Below are 18,596 nucleotides of genomic sequence, written 5' to 3'. Positions count from 1 at the left end.
TTGCCTGATCACAGGTGATTTCGATAGCTAGTACTAAAAATAAACTAATTCGATGAGCTCGAGCTCATTCGAAGCGAGAAATATTAATAAGATATATGTGAAGGTGTAAACTAAGAAAGCAAACGACTACGATTATCAGAAGGAGTCTCGGTAATTGCTAACTTACTGACATATGTAAACACTGCGTAATATACCGAATTGCTTATGATACGTACTAAGTATAGGGGCCATAGTTAAGAGGAAGGAGAAATTAAAATTACTTTAGAGTTTATATCTTTAGCCAATACTCGTAAAATAAAGTTATTACATATCAGTCATAACACTTACAAAATACTCCGTAACTTATGGATGACATGTGCTTATCTAATACAATCGAGTTAGTGCCAAGACTAAGTACGTCGGCTTATATAGTCTTTATTAGAAACCGCACATCAACACTGTGACGAACTAAAAGCATTGACGGAATTTATTATATGTTACGATTTATCCAGCTATGAAAGAAAAAAATCTGTAAAACCAATCTAGATTCAATATCGCCAACTAAGAATTTTAAAAGAAATCGTATTATATTGCAAAAACTATAGAAAGTTATTTGCTGTGTATGTACCTACACGGTTATATATCACCCACATAAGTAACATTACATTATTTAAGTTACAAATAAATATTTAAGTTTCAAATTGGTAGCGTATACAATTATCACACTTGATCCCTTTAGATTTACCTACCCTACACGTATTGTATTTTATTTTATTTTCCCATGATGTCCATAATAGACCGGGAGATAGTGACATAGAATATTGTGTCATTTGTACCAGTATGGCGGTTCATCAGAGGTCTTATTACGCAATGAAAAAAAGAAAAATTATGTTCATAACGCTGGTACCGGCGTACCAATCGTGTGGGCGTTAGTCGAACTCGTCGTATTAACTACGAGTGTCAAACGATTTGTTCCACAAAAGATCTAGTATTTTCCGATAGTCCGTAAAAAATAAGAGGCGTTAGTGTAAATACTTCTTTGGTGTGACTAATCGCCATACCGACGCGAATGCATAATAAAAAACAAACAACCATTTGTACCAGGCTAATTTTTGCATTGTTAATTCGTCCTGCAGCCTTTTACGGTAATCACCATGCCATACTTTTCAGACGATTCTTCGTAACTCCTTGCCAGAATGAAACATGAAAAACTGCCTCACAATATAATCTTAAAAATGTCTACATTGATTTATAAAAATTATTCATAATTTTCTTTCTTTATTTTATATTAACCTACTTGTATAACTATTAAAGACAACCAAGACGTGGCACGGGCGTCAATAATAGTTTTCTACCGTCGCACTTTCAAAACTAAGATAATAAACGAATTATCATGCCCTGTTTGAATTTTCTATTTTTTATCTGTTTAATTTAATGAAATTCGTATTAATTTACGTTGTTAATTTCGTTTTAAGTATGCTAATAGTAAAGTAATGAATGTCGCTACAGTGGACGGAGAAATTGTGATCTATTTTTGTTCCACTGTCGCATACATAAATGAAACACATACACATCCAAAAGAAAAGTTGCTTTTTATACGAATTTATTTTCAATAAGCATGATGTTATAACCGAAAATTATGTATCGGTTTACACAAGACAGACGTCTATTATTGTCTTACACATTACGAGTAATAACAGTTATTATTTGAAGGCAGTACATCAGCGGGCGAATTCTTTATCTAGCTCGACTGTAAGATTATCAAATTTTTTCAAATTATACATACATATACTATACTAAGATAATAAGGACAGTAATCAATCTCTCTTTGTATGAAAATGTCGTTAAGCGATCCTAACAACGAAGATTTAGAAGACATTAATAGTACATAATTTATACATTAATAATTGGTAATATTATATATTGGAAAAACTAATATTTAAGGCACATGAGATAGTGCTCTCCACAAAACAATATAATAGGCCACGGTCCACTCTATTGTCAAATACTTTGTGTAACGTCCCTCGTAAGCTTTCGTTGAGTTACAAAATTGCTCTTCAGGGGCAATAAACATAAGGATTTTGCGGAAGTCATGACTGACCTACTAATACAAAAATTTTTCGTAAAACGATCTATGGCAAGTGAAAAGAGTAGACGCATCACAACCGCCGCTGGTCACCAGATAGGTTGCGTTACCGGTTTTTAAGGTAATATATAATAGTGGTTAGATAATACGAGGTGCCAGATGAAGGCACATCGTTTCTTAAAACGTTCTGTCGTGGTACGCCAGACGTGAAGGTGAAAATAATTTTCTTTCTGTCTTGACATACATGAAATACTTGAATATACATTTAAGTCAAGTTTCTATCCAAATTTATTTTTTATTTGACAGCTTAGACTTATAGAGCTGAATCCTAGATAATACGGATATTTGAAAAGAGAAGAATAGATGCTCTGAAAAAATGGTGTTGGAGGCGGATGCTTAGGATTCCCTGAACAGTTAAGAAAACAAACCATACTTAGACGGCGACAGTTTAAAAATCGTCTTCTAAAACTTTGTTACCAGCTCAAACTGAGTTTTATTGCCCATGTAACACATAGAGAACCAGGAAGTTTACAAAAACTCATCTTGACTAGCAATGGAAGGTAGCAGACCTGGAGGCCATACTCCAACTAGCTGGACTCATCAAGTAAAGGCCTTTATTTTACTCCGGCGCAGAGGCTTGCCGAAGACAGGAGAGAGCAGAAGTTGTGCGGTGCCGCTAGCACGACCTTCAGAAATGAAGAAGATTCTGAAGGCGATGCAGTTCCTGCGTTTGAGAGAAATAATTAAAGAAATATATTTAGACGCACGTTTCCAGGTGGCTTAAATGATAAAAACATTTCAGAATGAAGCAGCCATAAACAGTTTTATAGTTCGCGAGTAATGTGCTAATATTAGTGATTTACCCGCCCAGGCTTTGATGTACCATCTGCTTGATAACTTCATTATTTATCTACCTTTTATTACCCGATACTACGGTGTTATTGAAATTTATAATCAATCCACTTAGAATTCTTTTGTTTGTAACTTTACAGGAATTATTTACTGCTAAAAATGCAATAGAACTTAAAAATTATAAATCCAGGATTGTCAGAACACAGTTTAGATATTTGTCGCTGTATACATACAGCCTGAATTTGTTTTTTTAATCATATTTTATATAATCATCCACAATTACTCTACTACTACTACTACAAAAACCGGGCGAATTTGAATGCGCGGTGCGGCTGAATTCCGTCATCGGACGTTGAGGCAGAATGAAAAATTTCATCCTTTCCATCTCGACTATTGGCAACCGCTTTGCCGCGCACCACATCTTTGTGGAACCAGATTCCAGCAGAGGTATTCACTGGAATGGTCGGCAACCACTAGCCCGCGGCGTTGCAGATGTCACTTTTACAAGATTTATAATTAAAAAATAATATTTCAGGCATATTAAAAACCTATGTATTTTTACTATATATGAATTTTTTTTATTATTTTCCAATGCCTTTTCTATAAACTAATTTAAGGTAATACAATCAAGAATACAGTATTTACAATTTTCATAACCTACAAAGTAATAATAAAAATAATATTTAAAAGAAAATCAAAACAATTTTAATAGTGTGGTTCCGGTGGTAGTGTACCTTTAACACTGGCAGCCATACCTAGCTGTGCGATACTTATTCGTTGAGCCAACGCACAACTTAAATCTATCTTATTTTATTATGAAAAATATAGATAATAAAAATGACAGTTTAAACTTTATTGATAATAAAAAAAACATATTTATTTTTATTATATATCATGGGACCTGAATATGTGTAAACTGTACAATTTGTACATCTCCGCGGGAAACAGCTAATTCAAATTGTGTTTTGGTTTTATTGTTTGCTATTTATTATGTTTTTTTAACACATTAGGTAAAGATTTACTTTTGATTTGATTGGACTTGATTATTGTATATTTTTATATAAAAGTAGTAACAGATAAAAGGAATCCGATAGTCGGTAGTTTCTATTTGTGAAAGTTCAGTTTTCGTAAACACATACAATGTGTTGGAGGTTTTGTAACTGTTACGTAAAAGCGAGTTGCTGTAACCTTTACTAGGGTCAAATCTGTCAAAATATAGAAAAATGGATTATTATATACAGAATAAAAATATTCAAACCAAACAACAAAAAATATGACAGTGCTATGGCAGTACAACTATCACTGCTTCTCTGATTGCAACATGCTCTTTAAAATTGTATCATTGATTTGCCTTCTGTGAATGACATATATTTTTTATAAAATGCAAATGAGTAGAAGGCTCCCCTGATGATAACATGTGAGTATATGTACATCACCTATGGACCTTCTCAACGCCAGACGGCTCGCACTGAGTTGCCCTTTACGAATTGGTGCGCTTTTTTCTGGATGGATCTTTAGTGGGAAATGCTTTAGTGGGAACCAGGTTCCACATAGTGATACCATCTTTCCACAACAGAGGCCTTAAATAAGCCTCCGTTGTGGAAAGATGGACGTCGAGGTGATACGGGTGAAAGTTCGTATTTCGCCTCAACATCCCATGGTCATTTGTATCTAAGACTTTTCTGTGTTTTTTTTTGCTTTACAAGGGAATTTGCATAAGGGAATTAAAATTTACTGGTGAAATGCAGGGGTTTGATAATCCATAAACCAAGTGTTGAGAGTCACTAGCTACCGATATTGCATTATGACCAAATCGATTTATACTATAATATAAATAACAAAGTAATAAGTAAAGCAAGTCTCTTATCACAAAACTTTCACATTTTTACGAGCTGAATAGGTCTGTGAAAGCCTTATTGAAAAGGTATTTAAATTCGAAATTAAAATATATTTTGAGCTTGCCTTTGATTTTAGTTAAGCGGAAGTTAATTACTGGTAAATATTGTATCACATCCTCCACAGATTAAAGGTTTTATATGAATCAATTAATATAAATATAAACGTTGGAGATTAATATTTATGTAATGTATGTTCAATAACACCGCTTATTTTCTGATAGATATTAATATCTAATATATCCACGATTTCTCTTTCATTAAATAAAATGATTCTTAAGTGTTTCAGAGATTTATCTTGAGTCTTCCCCAATCACCACTATATAATTACAGAATTAAACTAGATTGATAAACGAAGTGTTAAAACAATTTATCTTAAATGAATACTAATGGAGTCGATTTAATATCATACAATGCATGATCTTGCTTTATTTCAATTCAAAACCAAAGATGTAGGTTAAGAAAATTGTAAATACCATAAATAGTATTAGGTATTTAACATTTAATATCAGATTTGTGAAATTGAAATATAATAAAAATAGTAATATACAACAAAAGCATATATTTTTAAATGTAATTACAGTTTCAATTTTAATAGGATTTTTTTCCTCTTTTATGATTATTGTGTTGTATCTTTTCCACATAAAAAAAAACAAATATATAAAATCCTTCCACATAAATATAGTCTTTTTTATCCCTAACTCGATTCATCATTGTAAGGAAATTTATTGAGTCCTATTTATCAGATCCCGCGAGTGAAATATCGCAAAATAACGCACATAACTTATATTCTTAAAATAATTGGCTGAGTTTACTAAATATAAACAACGTTTCAAATAAATAACATTTATTTAATGCTTAAAGCTTTTCACCAGTCTTAATATCACAACCCAAACTAATTAACTTCATTCCTCGGCCTCAATTAATGCATAATCGATACCGTTTCCATCTCCACCTTTGGTCACTTCGTTATCTTTGACAATCTTGGTTGTTGTTTTTAATTCCTTCTTTCTTATTTTACCAACGTGTGTTGTTGCTTCTACTTCTAGTTCTAGTGGTGTTGGTGATGTTTCCTTGTCTACTTTCTCAGTTGATGTTTCACTTTCAATAACTTCGATTGGAACTTCTCGCTCTGGTGGTGGCGGTGGTAGCTCATGTTTCGGAGCGGAGATTGAAAGAATTCCTTTTTCATTTAGTACTGCTTTAAGCTCGTCCTGTCTCGTGCCAGGTGGTAAGATAAACCGTTGCATGAAGTGGTTTGCGATGTATCGTTTGTCATCATCATTTTTCACTTTATGTTTGCCTTCGACGATCATGTAGCGGTTTTTCACTTTAATTTTCAATTCATCCGGCTTGTAATTACGAACACTGAGTTTAACGAGATATTGTTCTGAATCGGAAATAATTTGTGGATCTTCTAGCGTATCCTCTAGTTCCAGTGCTGCAGCGGCTCTGATCAGGTGACTCCAGGGCCAGAGGTAGGTGAGGCTGTGTGATAGATGCCGATCCAGCAGCGCGAATGGGTCTACATAATGATGTGTTTTGTATGGCTTCTCTTCACAGTGAGAAATGGCGAAGATCGCAGCAAATATCAGCGCTTGTTTGTACATCGTGGTTGCGTTTTCGTATAATCTGAATGCTGGCAAGCGAGACGTCGGGTTTATATAGATTCGGGCCCCCTGTTCTAGAATATTACGCGTTGAATGAGTTAAGTGCAATGGCAGGTGCGGCCAACATTTATGTGAAAGTGAAAATTGGTCATTGACATTGTGAGTCATAACAAAATGCTTTGGCTTGTTTACGTTTTTGTCGCTTCGTATACTTTTACTTCCTTGACTCAGCTATACAGCTTTCCTGTGATTGAATAGAATAGGCCAGAGAGAAGCGAATTGACATCTTTATATGACGTGATTTCTTTCCTAAAATTATTTAATAATCTATAACTAACAAGTAACGATTCAGCAACTTCATTGAGTAATTCATTGATTAATCTTAATATATTATATGCATTAATATTATTAATACTAAACCATAGATTGTCAACTCATGCGCCGGTACTGTGAGACCCACACAAGCACGTTTACGCCTGTGTGAGTACCGTTAGCAGAACTGCATAGTAGGTCACACGCTGGTTGTTAATATTGTATTTTTAATTTGAATTGAGTATTATCACACGGTTTTAGATATAGATTTTGTATTAAAGATAGTCAATTATCTCCGATACAAGTCAACTTTAAGTCAATTTTGTTTCCTGTGTAACGCACATAAGGAAATACCTAAATCATTAATATAAAAAACCCATACAAATAAATGCTCATTTCTTTTATTTTCTTCAGTCCAACTCCCCCACTCTTCCTGTCTTCGGCAAGCCTCTGCGCCTGATTTATCTGTATCGTTCTTAGCTGACCAGGGAATTTTTAGCAACCGCCTCCATTTCCAGAGCATCTAATTTCCTATTTTCAGATCTCCGTATTATCCTGCAAAATCGGAAATATCGGTCTCAATGAATTTCTTATTTGTTTTAAGAAAATGTTGCGGTCCTTTCATAAACACAACAGTTTTGTCCTTGTGTCTTAGGTCGTCTGGGTTAATCTTTGGATTTCGAATTAGCTTCCTCCTTGGCTGCTTATCAGGGAAGCGAGGTATAAACGCTCATATTTCATTAATAATATAATAACAACAGGACCTAATATTATAAATTCATAGAATTATTTCGAAATATTTGTTTCATTAATTTCGATTTTAATACAATGTTTAACAACCGTGTAGTAAATAATATTCTAGTATACGTAATACTAGAATATTGGTTGCTTTTATGGGACGGGGGCTGGGAAAAAAACAGCCAAAATAACATGATGGTTTAGATACTTTTTGGTTTTACTCCGAAATCAAGCCTTTGAGTTAACTAGGTAGACGTTTTACATTTCTTTTATCACGTGTTATGTATTATATAGGGCACCTTACGATGATGTAAAATAAATTATTCCTATATATTTATTTAAAAATAACGTGTTATCTTGTTTCGCTTCGACGCTTCAATTACAGAAAAATATATTTGCTGACTCTACACGTGTTTCCTTTGTTTTGGTACTTACTTTCACACGCCAATATACCCCCTACCTCTAACTGTATAACACCTAAATTGCTCAAAAATAATCAAGCACTTACTACGTTATTCTCGAAGGAAAGCCACACAATCGTATGTGAATGATCCAACTAAATGAGTTTGAGCTGTATGACACTGAAAATAGAACTAATTTTGCAATGTACTTAGATGGCGATTACTCGAAGTTTCTTGAATGTTTAAACCTACTCATTTGTGGGGAAGAACACAAGGACCTACCGGTTCTGTACATTTAATGTATACATACTGACCTGCTAAATAATATTTCGATATAAGATAAATCCGGAGAGAATAATTGATATGTATTTAATAATAAACGAATCACTGAAAATGGGAATGTATATTCCTCAAACTTAATAAAGAAATACTTATATTAGTTGTTACATCATATTTATTTATTTGCTTATCAGAAATTCTACAGCAATTGTACACTATTTAAACAATTACATTACATACGAAAGAAAAAAATACATATTTAATAGAGTAACATTCATCGATCAGTTTAATATACAGTATAAAAGAGGAATTAAAAATATCAGTCTTTAGTATCAACCCTTATGGGTTAGGCCTCAGATTTCTGTATTTGTTTCGACTTTCTCTGATCATTTGTCGATCAACTAAGCAAGTAGGTGATCAGCCTCCTGCGCCTAACACACGCCGTCGACTTTTTGCATCTAAGGCTAGCCGGATTCCTCACGATACTTTACCGTTCAAGAAAAAGTTATATGCGCACAAAGAAAGTCCATTGGTCTGACAGAAATCGAACCTACGATCTTAGGTATGAGAGCCATACGCTGTAGCCACTAGGCTATACTCCTTAAACGAGGAATAATAAAGGCATTATATCAAATATAGGATAGTAAGAGTTTTTTTTGTACTATTTTTAATCATTTTTCAGTTACATTAAATATATCTATTTGCAGGTAATTTGTGTTATACAAGGTACATGACTGAGTTACGTAAATAGTTTGTATTAGACCGAGTAATTGAAATAGTTGGGTTTGCATTTATTGACGCTCAGTCTTGTCAGTTGACGCCACTAGACAAATTGATAATGGCTCTGAATGGTATGGTCATGCACGTGACCATATAAATTCGACCTTAGTAGGCTACAGCTGATATATATGTCCTGTATGAAGGACAAACTATGAGAGTCCGCTACGTAATTTAAGCATTCCCCAGAGAGCAAGTCATCCCAGCGAGACCCTGGATAAGATTTGACTATGAATATATGTTAATGCATAGTTGACCTAACCCATGCATAGGTCAGATATACAAGGTACCCCCTAATTTTTAGTCATAGTCATAATATCTTTATTCATTTAGGTAAACATGTACACTTATGAACGTCAAGAAAAACAAATTAAATTAATTGTAAATTTACAATTACAACCAGTTCGCAAGTCAAGGGCGTAGAGCGGGTAAGAAGAACTGGCAAGAAACTTTCCGCCACTCTTTTCAATCGCCAAGTTTTTAATACAAATTGTTTGAACTGGAGCAAATCAATCCCAAGGATTAGGATCATTTAGGTATTCGTCACATTTATATAAAAGGCTTTATTAATTAATTTACTTTTAACAAGGGCTTTGAATTTATTTAGTGACAGTTCTCTAATTTCGCTTGGGAGTTTGTTGTAAAAACGAATACAATTTCTATATAAGGAGTGGTTTTAATTAAGATTATAAATATAATTTTTCGTGGAAGATAATATGACAAAAGATTTGCCTTACTAAGTTCTACCAGTGAACGAATCTTAACACTCACACACCCTTTTCTGCATTGGAACCAGATAACCTTTTCGAGCTTGAACTAGAAAGAAGAAAAAAATGTGTGTGTGCTTATGTACACGCGATAGCAGTTATACTTCTTCGTAAAAAGTTAAAAATCAATTTGAAATTCAACTTTTGCGTTTTATCTACAAAAGTATAATAAAAGGACACTAACAATAGAAAAAACTGAAAAGTTGATTATAGTAGGGTGTCTGTATTTTGTGTAAAAATTTACTCTCATCATTTTTCCTAATGCGCCAAAAGACTTCAAAAACATTTATTTTGCCACATCACATAACACTTCTTTTCACATTCTTATCTCCTCAATTAATTACGTACTAACAATTTAAAAAAAAAACACGTGTGGCACTCGGAGACTGCCGCGGTAAAGCTATTGCATAGCATTTTCAATCAACTTATGCAATTATAATCATTTATTTACTTTTTATTTATGCAGTATTTTTTCTTTGAAATTAATTCAATCTACCACTCTACCAGACAAACACGCCCATATAACGCCACGTCTCACTCTAACTCGTACCGGCTGCACCTATATTACGTCATCGTTTTAGGTTTTATTCGTTACGGAATTTCTTGATTCAGTCGCCGCGCTCAAAGCCCGCGATAAAATCTATGCAATAGCTTAAAAACAAATGTAACTTGATGTAGAGAAGAGGATATAACGATAAGACTATAGAGGTAGACACCCGACGTTAGAACAATAAATAAATAAAATATATACCCTATTATTACGGGATTCATATCTGTCACTTCGATAAGCCGTGAAATTACATCTTTAGAACATCTCTGTATCTTGTAGAGTGAAAGTAAGCAAGCTTCTTAGAAGCGATAAGGAAAAACGGTTTCGTGTTGATCGTTGGTTTATCCTGTATATCTATGTAATTAAATTTCGTGTTTATTTTTGTATTTGTCTATAGAAACATGGCAGTAAATGAACATAGTATTAGCAATAAAACTGTTATGACATGTTAGGAACCTTACTAGTCTTTACTAAAATTGTTTACCTGACTGCTATAATTGTTGTGAACTAGGTAGTCAGATCACATGGTGCCTTTGCCCATCAGAAATGAAAACATGATTATATGAATAAACCAGGAACTATGAAAGATTATAGGAAATTTTATATTCTTTCATGGTTCCTGGATCCTGTTATTTTAGTTAACGAAAAACCCGGTGGCACCTTAGCACTAAAAAAAACATACGAACTGGCATCAAAATAGGGGGGGCGGGAACGGTGTATATGCATAGTGTAAATTAAATTATGCCAATGATTTTGAAAATAGAACTCTAAAATGGAAACCATTTTATATTAAACAACTTGCATGAATTACACTACTTGTTAATTCGCGCTTTAATTCCTATGCTAATTGACGTATTATGTCGTATGTTTTTGCTTCAAAGAAAAGGGAATTAACTTGTGATCGGATTCACAGAATACAACTCAAGAAGGAAATGGGATGCATCTTTTAGGTTAAAATAATAGGAACACCGCACACTTTTTAACTTCGTAATCTTGAACTAATCAGCACCAGACTTCGGGACCTGACTTAACCTCAAAATATCGACGAGACAGACAGATCAAATTTACCTTAATTAATAACTAGTGACCCGCCCCAGCTTCGCACGGGTGCAATGTTGATGAAATGGAGGTTTCTATTATATATTGTTATTTCCGTCGCTGGAAAGCTCCGATAATATACGCGACATATACCATATAGACATATCCCATCACGGACTTTTGTGTAGACCTTTTCAATGTGTAATACTTAGTACATTATCATCACATTAAAAACCTCAAAAATAACAGTACTTCTCCACTATTTAATGGATGTTATTATACATATAAACCTCCCTCTTGAATCACTATCTATCTTTTAAAAAAACCGCATCAAAATCCGTTGCGTAGTTTCAAAGATTTAAGCATACAAAAGGACATAGGGACAGAGAAAGCGACTTTGTTTTATACTATGTAGTGATTATGATTATAATAATACCGCTGCACGCCTCCACCCTGAATTTAAAACAGTTTTTGAAATCGAAAGAGGTCAGATCGAGTTTTGGATTTTTCATGAGGCATTTCTCTTGCTTTAGGACACAAATAAATAAAATAAAAAGCCTTTTATTTCTTACAGCAGAACAAGTAGTTGAATCAATAAATTTTACTTACATACTAATAATAATTCAATTTGTATCCTAAATTTAGTGTGTTAGTTTTTCCTACTTTTAAATTATTATTCTTCTGTAAAAACTCCTTTTCGCTGCAAAACTAAGTCCTTTGACGGACTTGCTCGTTCAAAGTAGACATGTCAGAAGTGAAACTTATTTGTAAATTAATTATTACTAAATAAAGCTCCAATAGATGATCATGTACCAGTATATAATAATGTTTTTGTATATCTATATTCACACTGTTCACACACTGTATAGGTACGTAAGGCTAATGATAATAAAAATAAATAAAAAATCTGAGTTTACTGCACAAGGTATTATGCGAAAGAATTGCAATTAAAAGTTCTAATATGTAACTACATACTAAACATCAACCAATGGCATGTATCTCTATCTCCCTTTCTCACTCTTTCTCAATCGGTCTTAAATCACTCTCTGCCTTATCATCGACCTATACACACTGCACATCTCCAAAACGTTTCATCTGGAAAAAAATTACCTTTATACAAATTATAAATTTCTCTTCAAAAATTTACATCGAATTGACCTACTTTTCTTTTTTAAGTTTTAGTTCTTTCAATATTTAGAGACCAAATGCAAGCTGTGGGCATGTCACTGGGCTAGTTGTATGGACGTTTTAACAAGTTATAATAAAATCGCGCGCCTTTAAAACATAAATTTATTTTGTAAAATATTTAAGATACGTAATTTGCATAGCCTAAAAGCATGCATTGTGGCCTTAGTGTAGGTGCAAAAGAGAGTTATGGCCTGTTAAGATTGGATTACCACTAATTTGGAGTTCAGCCAAAGTCTTACATACTGTGCAGAACTGACAAATCTAACGCTAGGAAATTTTCTTCCACCTTACGTAGAAGTATATATTATAGAGTATAAATTTAGTTAGTATAATTTAATTTGATAAATATCTGTTGATTCGTATTTGGTAATTTCCTTACGAATAAATGATGAATTGTGTTTATTGAAAATGATTCTTCTCTTCCGTTCTACGCCCTTGATTTGAGAACTGGCGGTAAATGTAAAATTGGAAGCATTCAATGTATATTTCTTTTGACGGTCATAAGTCTACATTATGTTACCTACATTAATAAATGCTTTTTGATTTGATTTGATTTGAACGGAAGAGGTTTTAACAAATTTCTACCGATTCCAGACATGGGTGAATTGTACATACATCTACAATAATACATCTGTCACAATCGTTTCAATATACTAATATAAAATTTCAGCAGTTCGAAAATAAAGATATGTTTTAGTTTTAGTTGCAATGTTGGTCTAGTCAGCGTAGGACTCTCACTCAGTTGTAGGTTCGATCCCCGGACGAACAATATTTTTTTTATAATTTGCGCATTTAACATTCGTAAGAAGGTTAAAGGAAAACATCGTTAGGAAATGGGCTTGCCTTGGACCCTAAAATTCGACTGGGTCAAGTACAGGAGGCTGATCACCTACTTGTCTATTGGATTGACGAATGATCATGAAACAGATACAGAAATCTGAGGCCCAGAACTAAAAAGGTTGTTTTTATTTTAAAATAATTATTTTATTATTAACTATATTCTGATTCCGTCATTTTCATATATTAAATAAAGTCAGGTTTGTTCGAACACATGAGAATGGGTGGACTGAATTTTCTGATATCTTCTTTATTTTATTTGTTTCCGAACTACTCCTACTACTATTAAAAATAAAACAAAATATTCAGTGGTTTAAGTGTGTCGTAACATTTAATGTTCGTCCGTCGATACGATAACGTATTCTCTCAATAGCGTATTACGTTTTTAAATAAAGGCGATACATTTCGAATCAGCAAGATACATCCATAATATTCGGATAATGTCGCATTTAAAATATGAAATGTAATATAATGTCAGTCATGAAAAAAGATTGACATAAATACTGGTTTTCATTATTATCTCAATACAGTATTGAACTGAATATTTGTATTGTACCTAGGTAATACTGAAAATGTTTAGAAAATGAAAAACGGCTTAATGTAGAAAGTTGCCATTACATTTAAATTTGCCATTGTTTTTCGAAGTTAACTCCGTTCCTCTCTACACATCGTCGCATTCGATTTCGATGGAACCACTGAGAAAGTGTTAGTCTTAGTGTAACATGAGTTTTAGATATACCGCCAATTCACAAAAACAAATGACCAATGAATGCGATATACAAAGAGTTCTAAAATTGAAATTCAAAAAAGTTTTCTAATTGGCCAGTTATAAAAAAATTTCAGTGTTACCCACGTATGCATTGTGTTACTTTAATATAACGATAAATGAAGTGTAGCTTATCTACAGATTTTCACTTTGCTTGATTTTCACACAAACTATTACTGATTATCATAACACCTTTATATCAGTAAGAGTAATTTGAGTATAAACTATTCTCTGTTTTAATCGTTTTCATAATGTTTAATTGTTGGCGTAATTGAACTATTAAGTTAGTTATAGAATATGTGGGAACCCTAACATAGGTATTTTTTACTTAGAAGGGTTACCAAATTCTACACATTGTAAATGCATTGTTTTTTTATTGAACATGGGGGCAAAACGGCATAAGGCTCACCTGATGTTAAGTGATACCGCCGCCCATCGACACCCTCAATGCCAAGAGGTATTGCGAGTGCGTTGCCTGCCTTTAAAGAATAAATAAACACATTTTTTTTGTTATAAACATATCGCAGTGCCAACCTAATATGTATTCATTTTAGAGAGAGATAATCTTTAACAATTCTATGTGTTGTTAATATCAATATTCTAACCAAAGGATAATCAAATATTGATTATCAATAGTTTCATTTACATTTTGAAAGTCAACAATGTCTGCAATATAGCTTGATACTGAGATATTTATTCGCAACATCTTTATTAAATTTAAATTGAACAAACACAGTATGTAAGCAAAATCTGTGCGGTCTGGATTTCACGTAGATCCCATATGGAACTATTAACACCGGTGGACGTGTCGACGAGATTTAAATTATTTTCTTCTCCATTTTAAAGAGTTTCGTACATTCATAGAAATATCGAAGAATATTATAATAGGCTATTTGATAAAATAACCTTTCGAGATTATTTCTTAGTGACTATAATATATATACAAATCGTTATTTAGTTATAAATAAAACAAACCCGCCAAAACGCTTCTCTAGACAAGATGGCGTCCCACCATCCAATCATAACAACTTATCGTATTTTTAAAGATGTAAAAAAACGTCAAGTTTTACGTGTTACTTACCACACTGCGATATATAATACATAAATACATATATAATATGTGTGTACGCTTATAATATGAGACATGGCCGCCGATAAATTAAATTGAGAGTTATTTGAAAAATAATTAAATAAAAAGAAGCTGCCTGCGGAAGCTACTACTAATTAAATAAAAACTTTAGTCAACTGTAATACATCCTAGACGCTTTTGCTAACATGTCAACCTTGCTAACGTAAGCTATTACACATTATACCTCTAGGTAGACTAATTATAAAAAATTAAGGCGAAAAATACGTCTGTACGGAGTTTAAAGTCATTTTTGAATGCATCAGCCGCCATAATTAATTTTCATATAAGACGCTAAATAAAGCTTTCGCAGGCATAAGATTAAACTCATACATAAAATGCAGTCTAAAATTTTACTGCCGTATTTGCCTGAAAGAGATCGCTCGAAAGCGTAAGGACGCATGTTGCCTTTCTTTTATCAACTGTATTATATTTCTGTATGCAACGAAGTGTTAATTATTTATTAGTTTTAATGAGTATTTATAATAGATGTAACTTATTTTATTTATTTTTATTACCACTTTGTTACATTACAATATAAAAATTTAACATAGTTAAATGAAAAGGAGAACAACTGGCGGCCTTATCGCTTTTGAGCGATCTCTTCCAGGCAACCACAGTGAGTAAAGAAAAAATGTATTAAATTAGATAAGGTAGGCAAAAAGTGCAAAAATACACATTACATATAAGCAGAAACTAAACAGGAACAAAAAAAAACAAAATAAACTAAACTGATACTGGATCCTTGAAAAAGAAAGTACAATATATATGATATGGTGTGAACATAAAACTTACAAAAAAAAAAATAATTACACCACCAGCAACAAATTTAAGTACATATTGACTAGTAATAACCTATTTTAAAACACTCATTCGCTTAACTAACATAATTTTATAATGGCACTAAACAATGCTTTTATATTCCGTGTTTTATTTAAGATCCCATGAACTTTTATTAAATAATTTATCAAGTTTTAATACCTAACTAATCTTTAAGTGGGAAAGGGAAACAAGACATAATTTATGTTTACCGTTGTCTTGGATATTAGATAGGGGTCATTAAAATACAATTTCCTCTCCGGATAAGCGTAATGTACACACTTTAATTAATCACGAAGAATTAATGAATAGTCATATCATATTACTTAAGCTTTTTGTGTAGGATCTGTGTGTTTATTTTTATAGACAAGTGGGTTATCAGTCTTCTGCGACACATTGGTTTTATATCTAAGACCAATCCAAACCCTATCATATTTCTTCATCGTACGAGCAAGTGTATTGTGAATAGAAAACTCCAGTCAAATTTAATGATGAAACAGGCTCAGTTGTGTTGTTTTTATAATACGGGTACGTATTATGTATTGGTATAGAAAAACTAAACAGAATTTGTTTTTACAGTATTAAAAATCTAAAATATCTGAAGTTCTAATTACCAATACTGGGAAAGTGGGAATCAACAACGGACCAGCCGTGATTCTGGGTATTGAGAGCTAGCTAGCGTATCGTATACCTAACGAGTCTTCTCTTGGAGATTTTATAATATGCTAGTTAATTAATAAACAAAAGAAATTACAAGAAATAAAAAAAATTTTATTTTTATTTTATATCGTTACTAGTATCATTCAATTTAATACAAGATAGGTATTTAGATTGCTAACGCTTTCACTTCAAGAAAGCCAAACATTCATCTAACAATTGTCGTTTGTCTTAAGTTACAAGCCGTGACAGCACAAACCCGTTATAATACGATTTACAAGAAAACTTATTAGTATTTTATATAATGTCTCTCACATATATGTTTATTAATATAGAATATGGCGAGGGGGCCGGTGGTTGGATATGCGTCATACTCGTGAACGGGTGCTACTTATGGTGACTGGTCGGACTTGAATTCGTGTATGCCGTGATGTTAGTAATTTCCACAATGTATTTGCGTGTTGTTCTCACGTAAATGCGAGCTCCTTTTTCAACATACCTTCTCCTGACAGAGGACATTTTTTTGTTTTTAATAATTAATTCACTAATAATTGCTGAAGAAGCCATGTGAAACGTGGTGTAATAGGTAGTTTCAGCTCCCTACAATTGTACAAAATATAAAGTTTATATAAATATTAAGTTATGTTTTAGTTATAGGTGATTAACAGGACTGGCGAACAGTTTATTGCGATTTCTCCTCTTCCGTTATATACCCATCGCAGCCCATAGACACCCATTTTTAATGGGGCGTTGTTGGTCTTTAAGAAATATGTCGTATCATCTAACTGGTCCGTCGAGTATCGAACCAAGTCTGCCATATGTGCTTGCCACTAGATCCTGAAATATTTCACAACGTTTTGAAGGTCATTATTAAAATTTTAATATGCCGCTTCTGCCTGTTTTTTACTCCCAACGTCTCAAAAACGTTAAAACGCTTCAATTATCACGTCTCGGGAGATTTCTTTTGGGAGCGGAAGTGGTTTCTAAATTAAAGGATATTTTTCAAAGAAACCGGGTACTTTATTTTTTATGTCACTGTTAGTGACGGTAAAGAATTACAGTTCTAAAGGCCTGGGGGACAAGTGAATGACCAGATTAATCAATTCAAATCAAATCAAAAATAATTTGTTCATTTATGTACACAATGTACACTTATGAATGTCAAAATTCTTCTATATACGTAGTTTTACATTTACTAACAGTTCCCAAGTCAAGGGCGTAGATCGGAAGAGAAGAATCGCCAAGTTTGTTGTTTTTTTCAATTAATTTCAAAACGTTTCCATTTGTCTGCTATGAATCCAAACTTAAATCTAAAATCAACTAAATGATTACAACTAAAACTGGAATGAAGAAAAATTAAATATATTTTATATACATATGTGATTGCGACTGTGCGATATTTTATTTTACAGGTAAAGTATTTTAATATATATACCTGTTCAAAAAACAATACCTACTCTGTCACTTCGGATTTGCCATTCTATATACGATATAGACTTCATAGGCCTAAAGTATCGGGCTTCCGAGTCACACATTTCTAGTTTGCAGAAATGGGAGATCCAGTTCCGGAAAACACCAGATACGGCAATGATTATGCCACCCATATATACAACATACTCAAAATAAAACATCAATAAAACTATATTTAAAAACAAACACAAAGTCCTGAATTCCTTTCGCTTAATTATATAAATCTTCGGGTGGTTGTATGTAGCAAAACAAAGTAGGTTCTAGAAATTTGAATATTCGTAATAACAATGTCCTTGATAAGAAGCACCACTCAAGCGACCTCCATATTTATTTGTGAACGGTATGCAAATCTAGATATTAGTGTAGATTACCAGGGATGATCGCCACTAGTTGAACTAATGGCATTATTATGCAAATTTCCGATAAGTACGACGCTTTTCGAGATAAGG

The 18,596-nt window shown here is 32.9% G+C and overlaps 1 protein-coding gene across 1 annotated transcript; it reads right to left on the bottom strand.

Annotated features, from left to right (window-relative positions):
• Positions 1 to 5,642: 5,642 nt before the first annotated feature.
• Positions 5,643 to 6,471, bottom strand: LOC110993964 (heat shock protein beta-1-like). Its single transcript, XM_022260404.2, has one exon. It carries the CDS (start codon positions 6,420 to 6,422, stop codon positions 5,718 to 5,720), a length of 705 nt encoding a protein of 234 aa, XP_022116096.2. The 5' UTR covers positions 6,423 to 6,471; the 3' UTR covers positions 5,643 to 5,717.
• Positions 6,472 to 18,596: the final 12,125 nt, after the last annotated feature.

The sequence above is a fragment of the Pieris rapae genome, chromosome 20, assembly GCF_905147795.1.
Source record: "Pieris rapae chromosome 20, ilPieRapa1.1, whole genome shotgun sequence".
NCBI lineage: Eukaryota > Metazoa > Arthropoda > Insecta > Lepidoptera > Pieridae > Pieris > Pieris rapae.
Note: the sequence above shows the minus strand (reverse complement) of the source record. Positions and strands in the feature narration are given on the sequence as shown.

Coding starts and splice junctions, on each gene's coding strand:
- LOC110993964 (XM_022260404.2), bottom strand. CDS start 6,422: ATGTACAAACAAGCGCTGATATTTGCTGCGATCTTCGCCATTTCTCAC.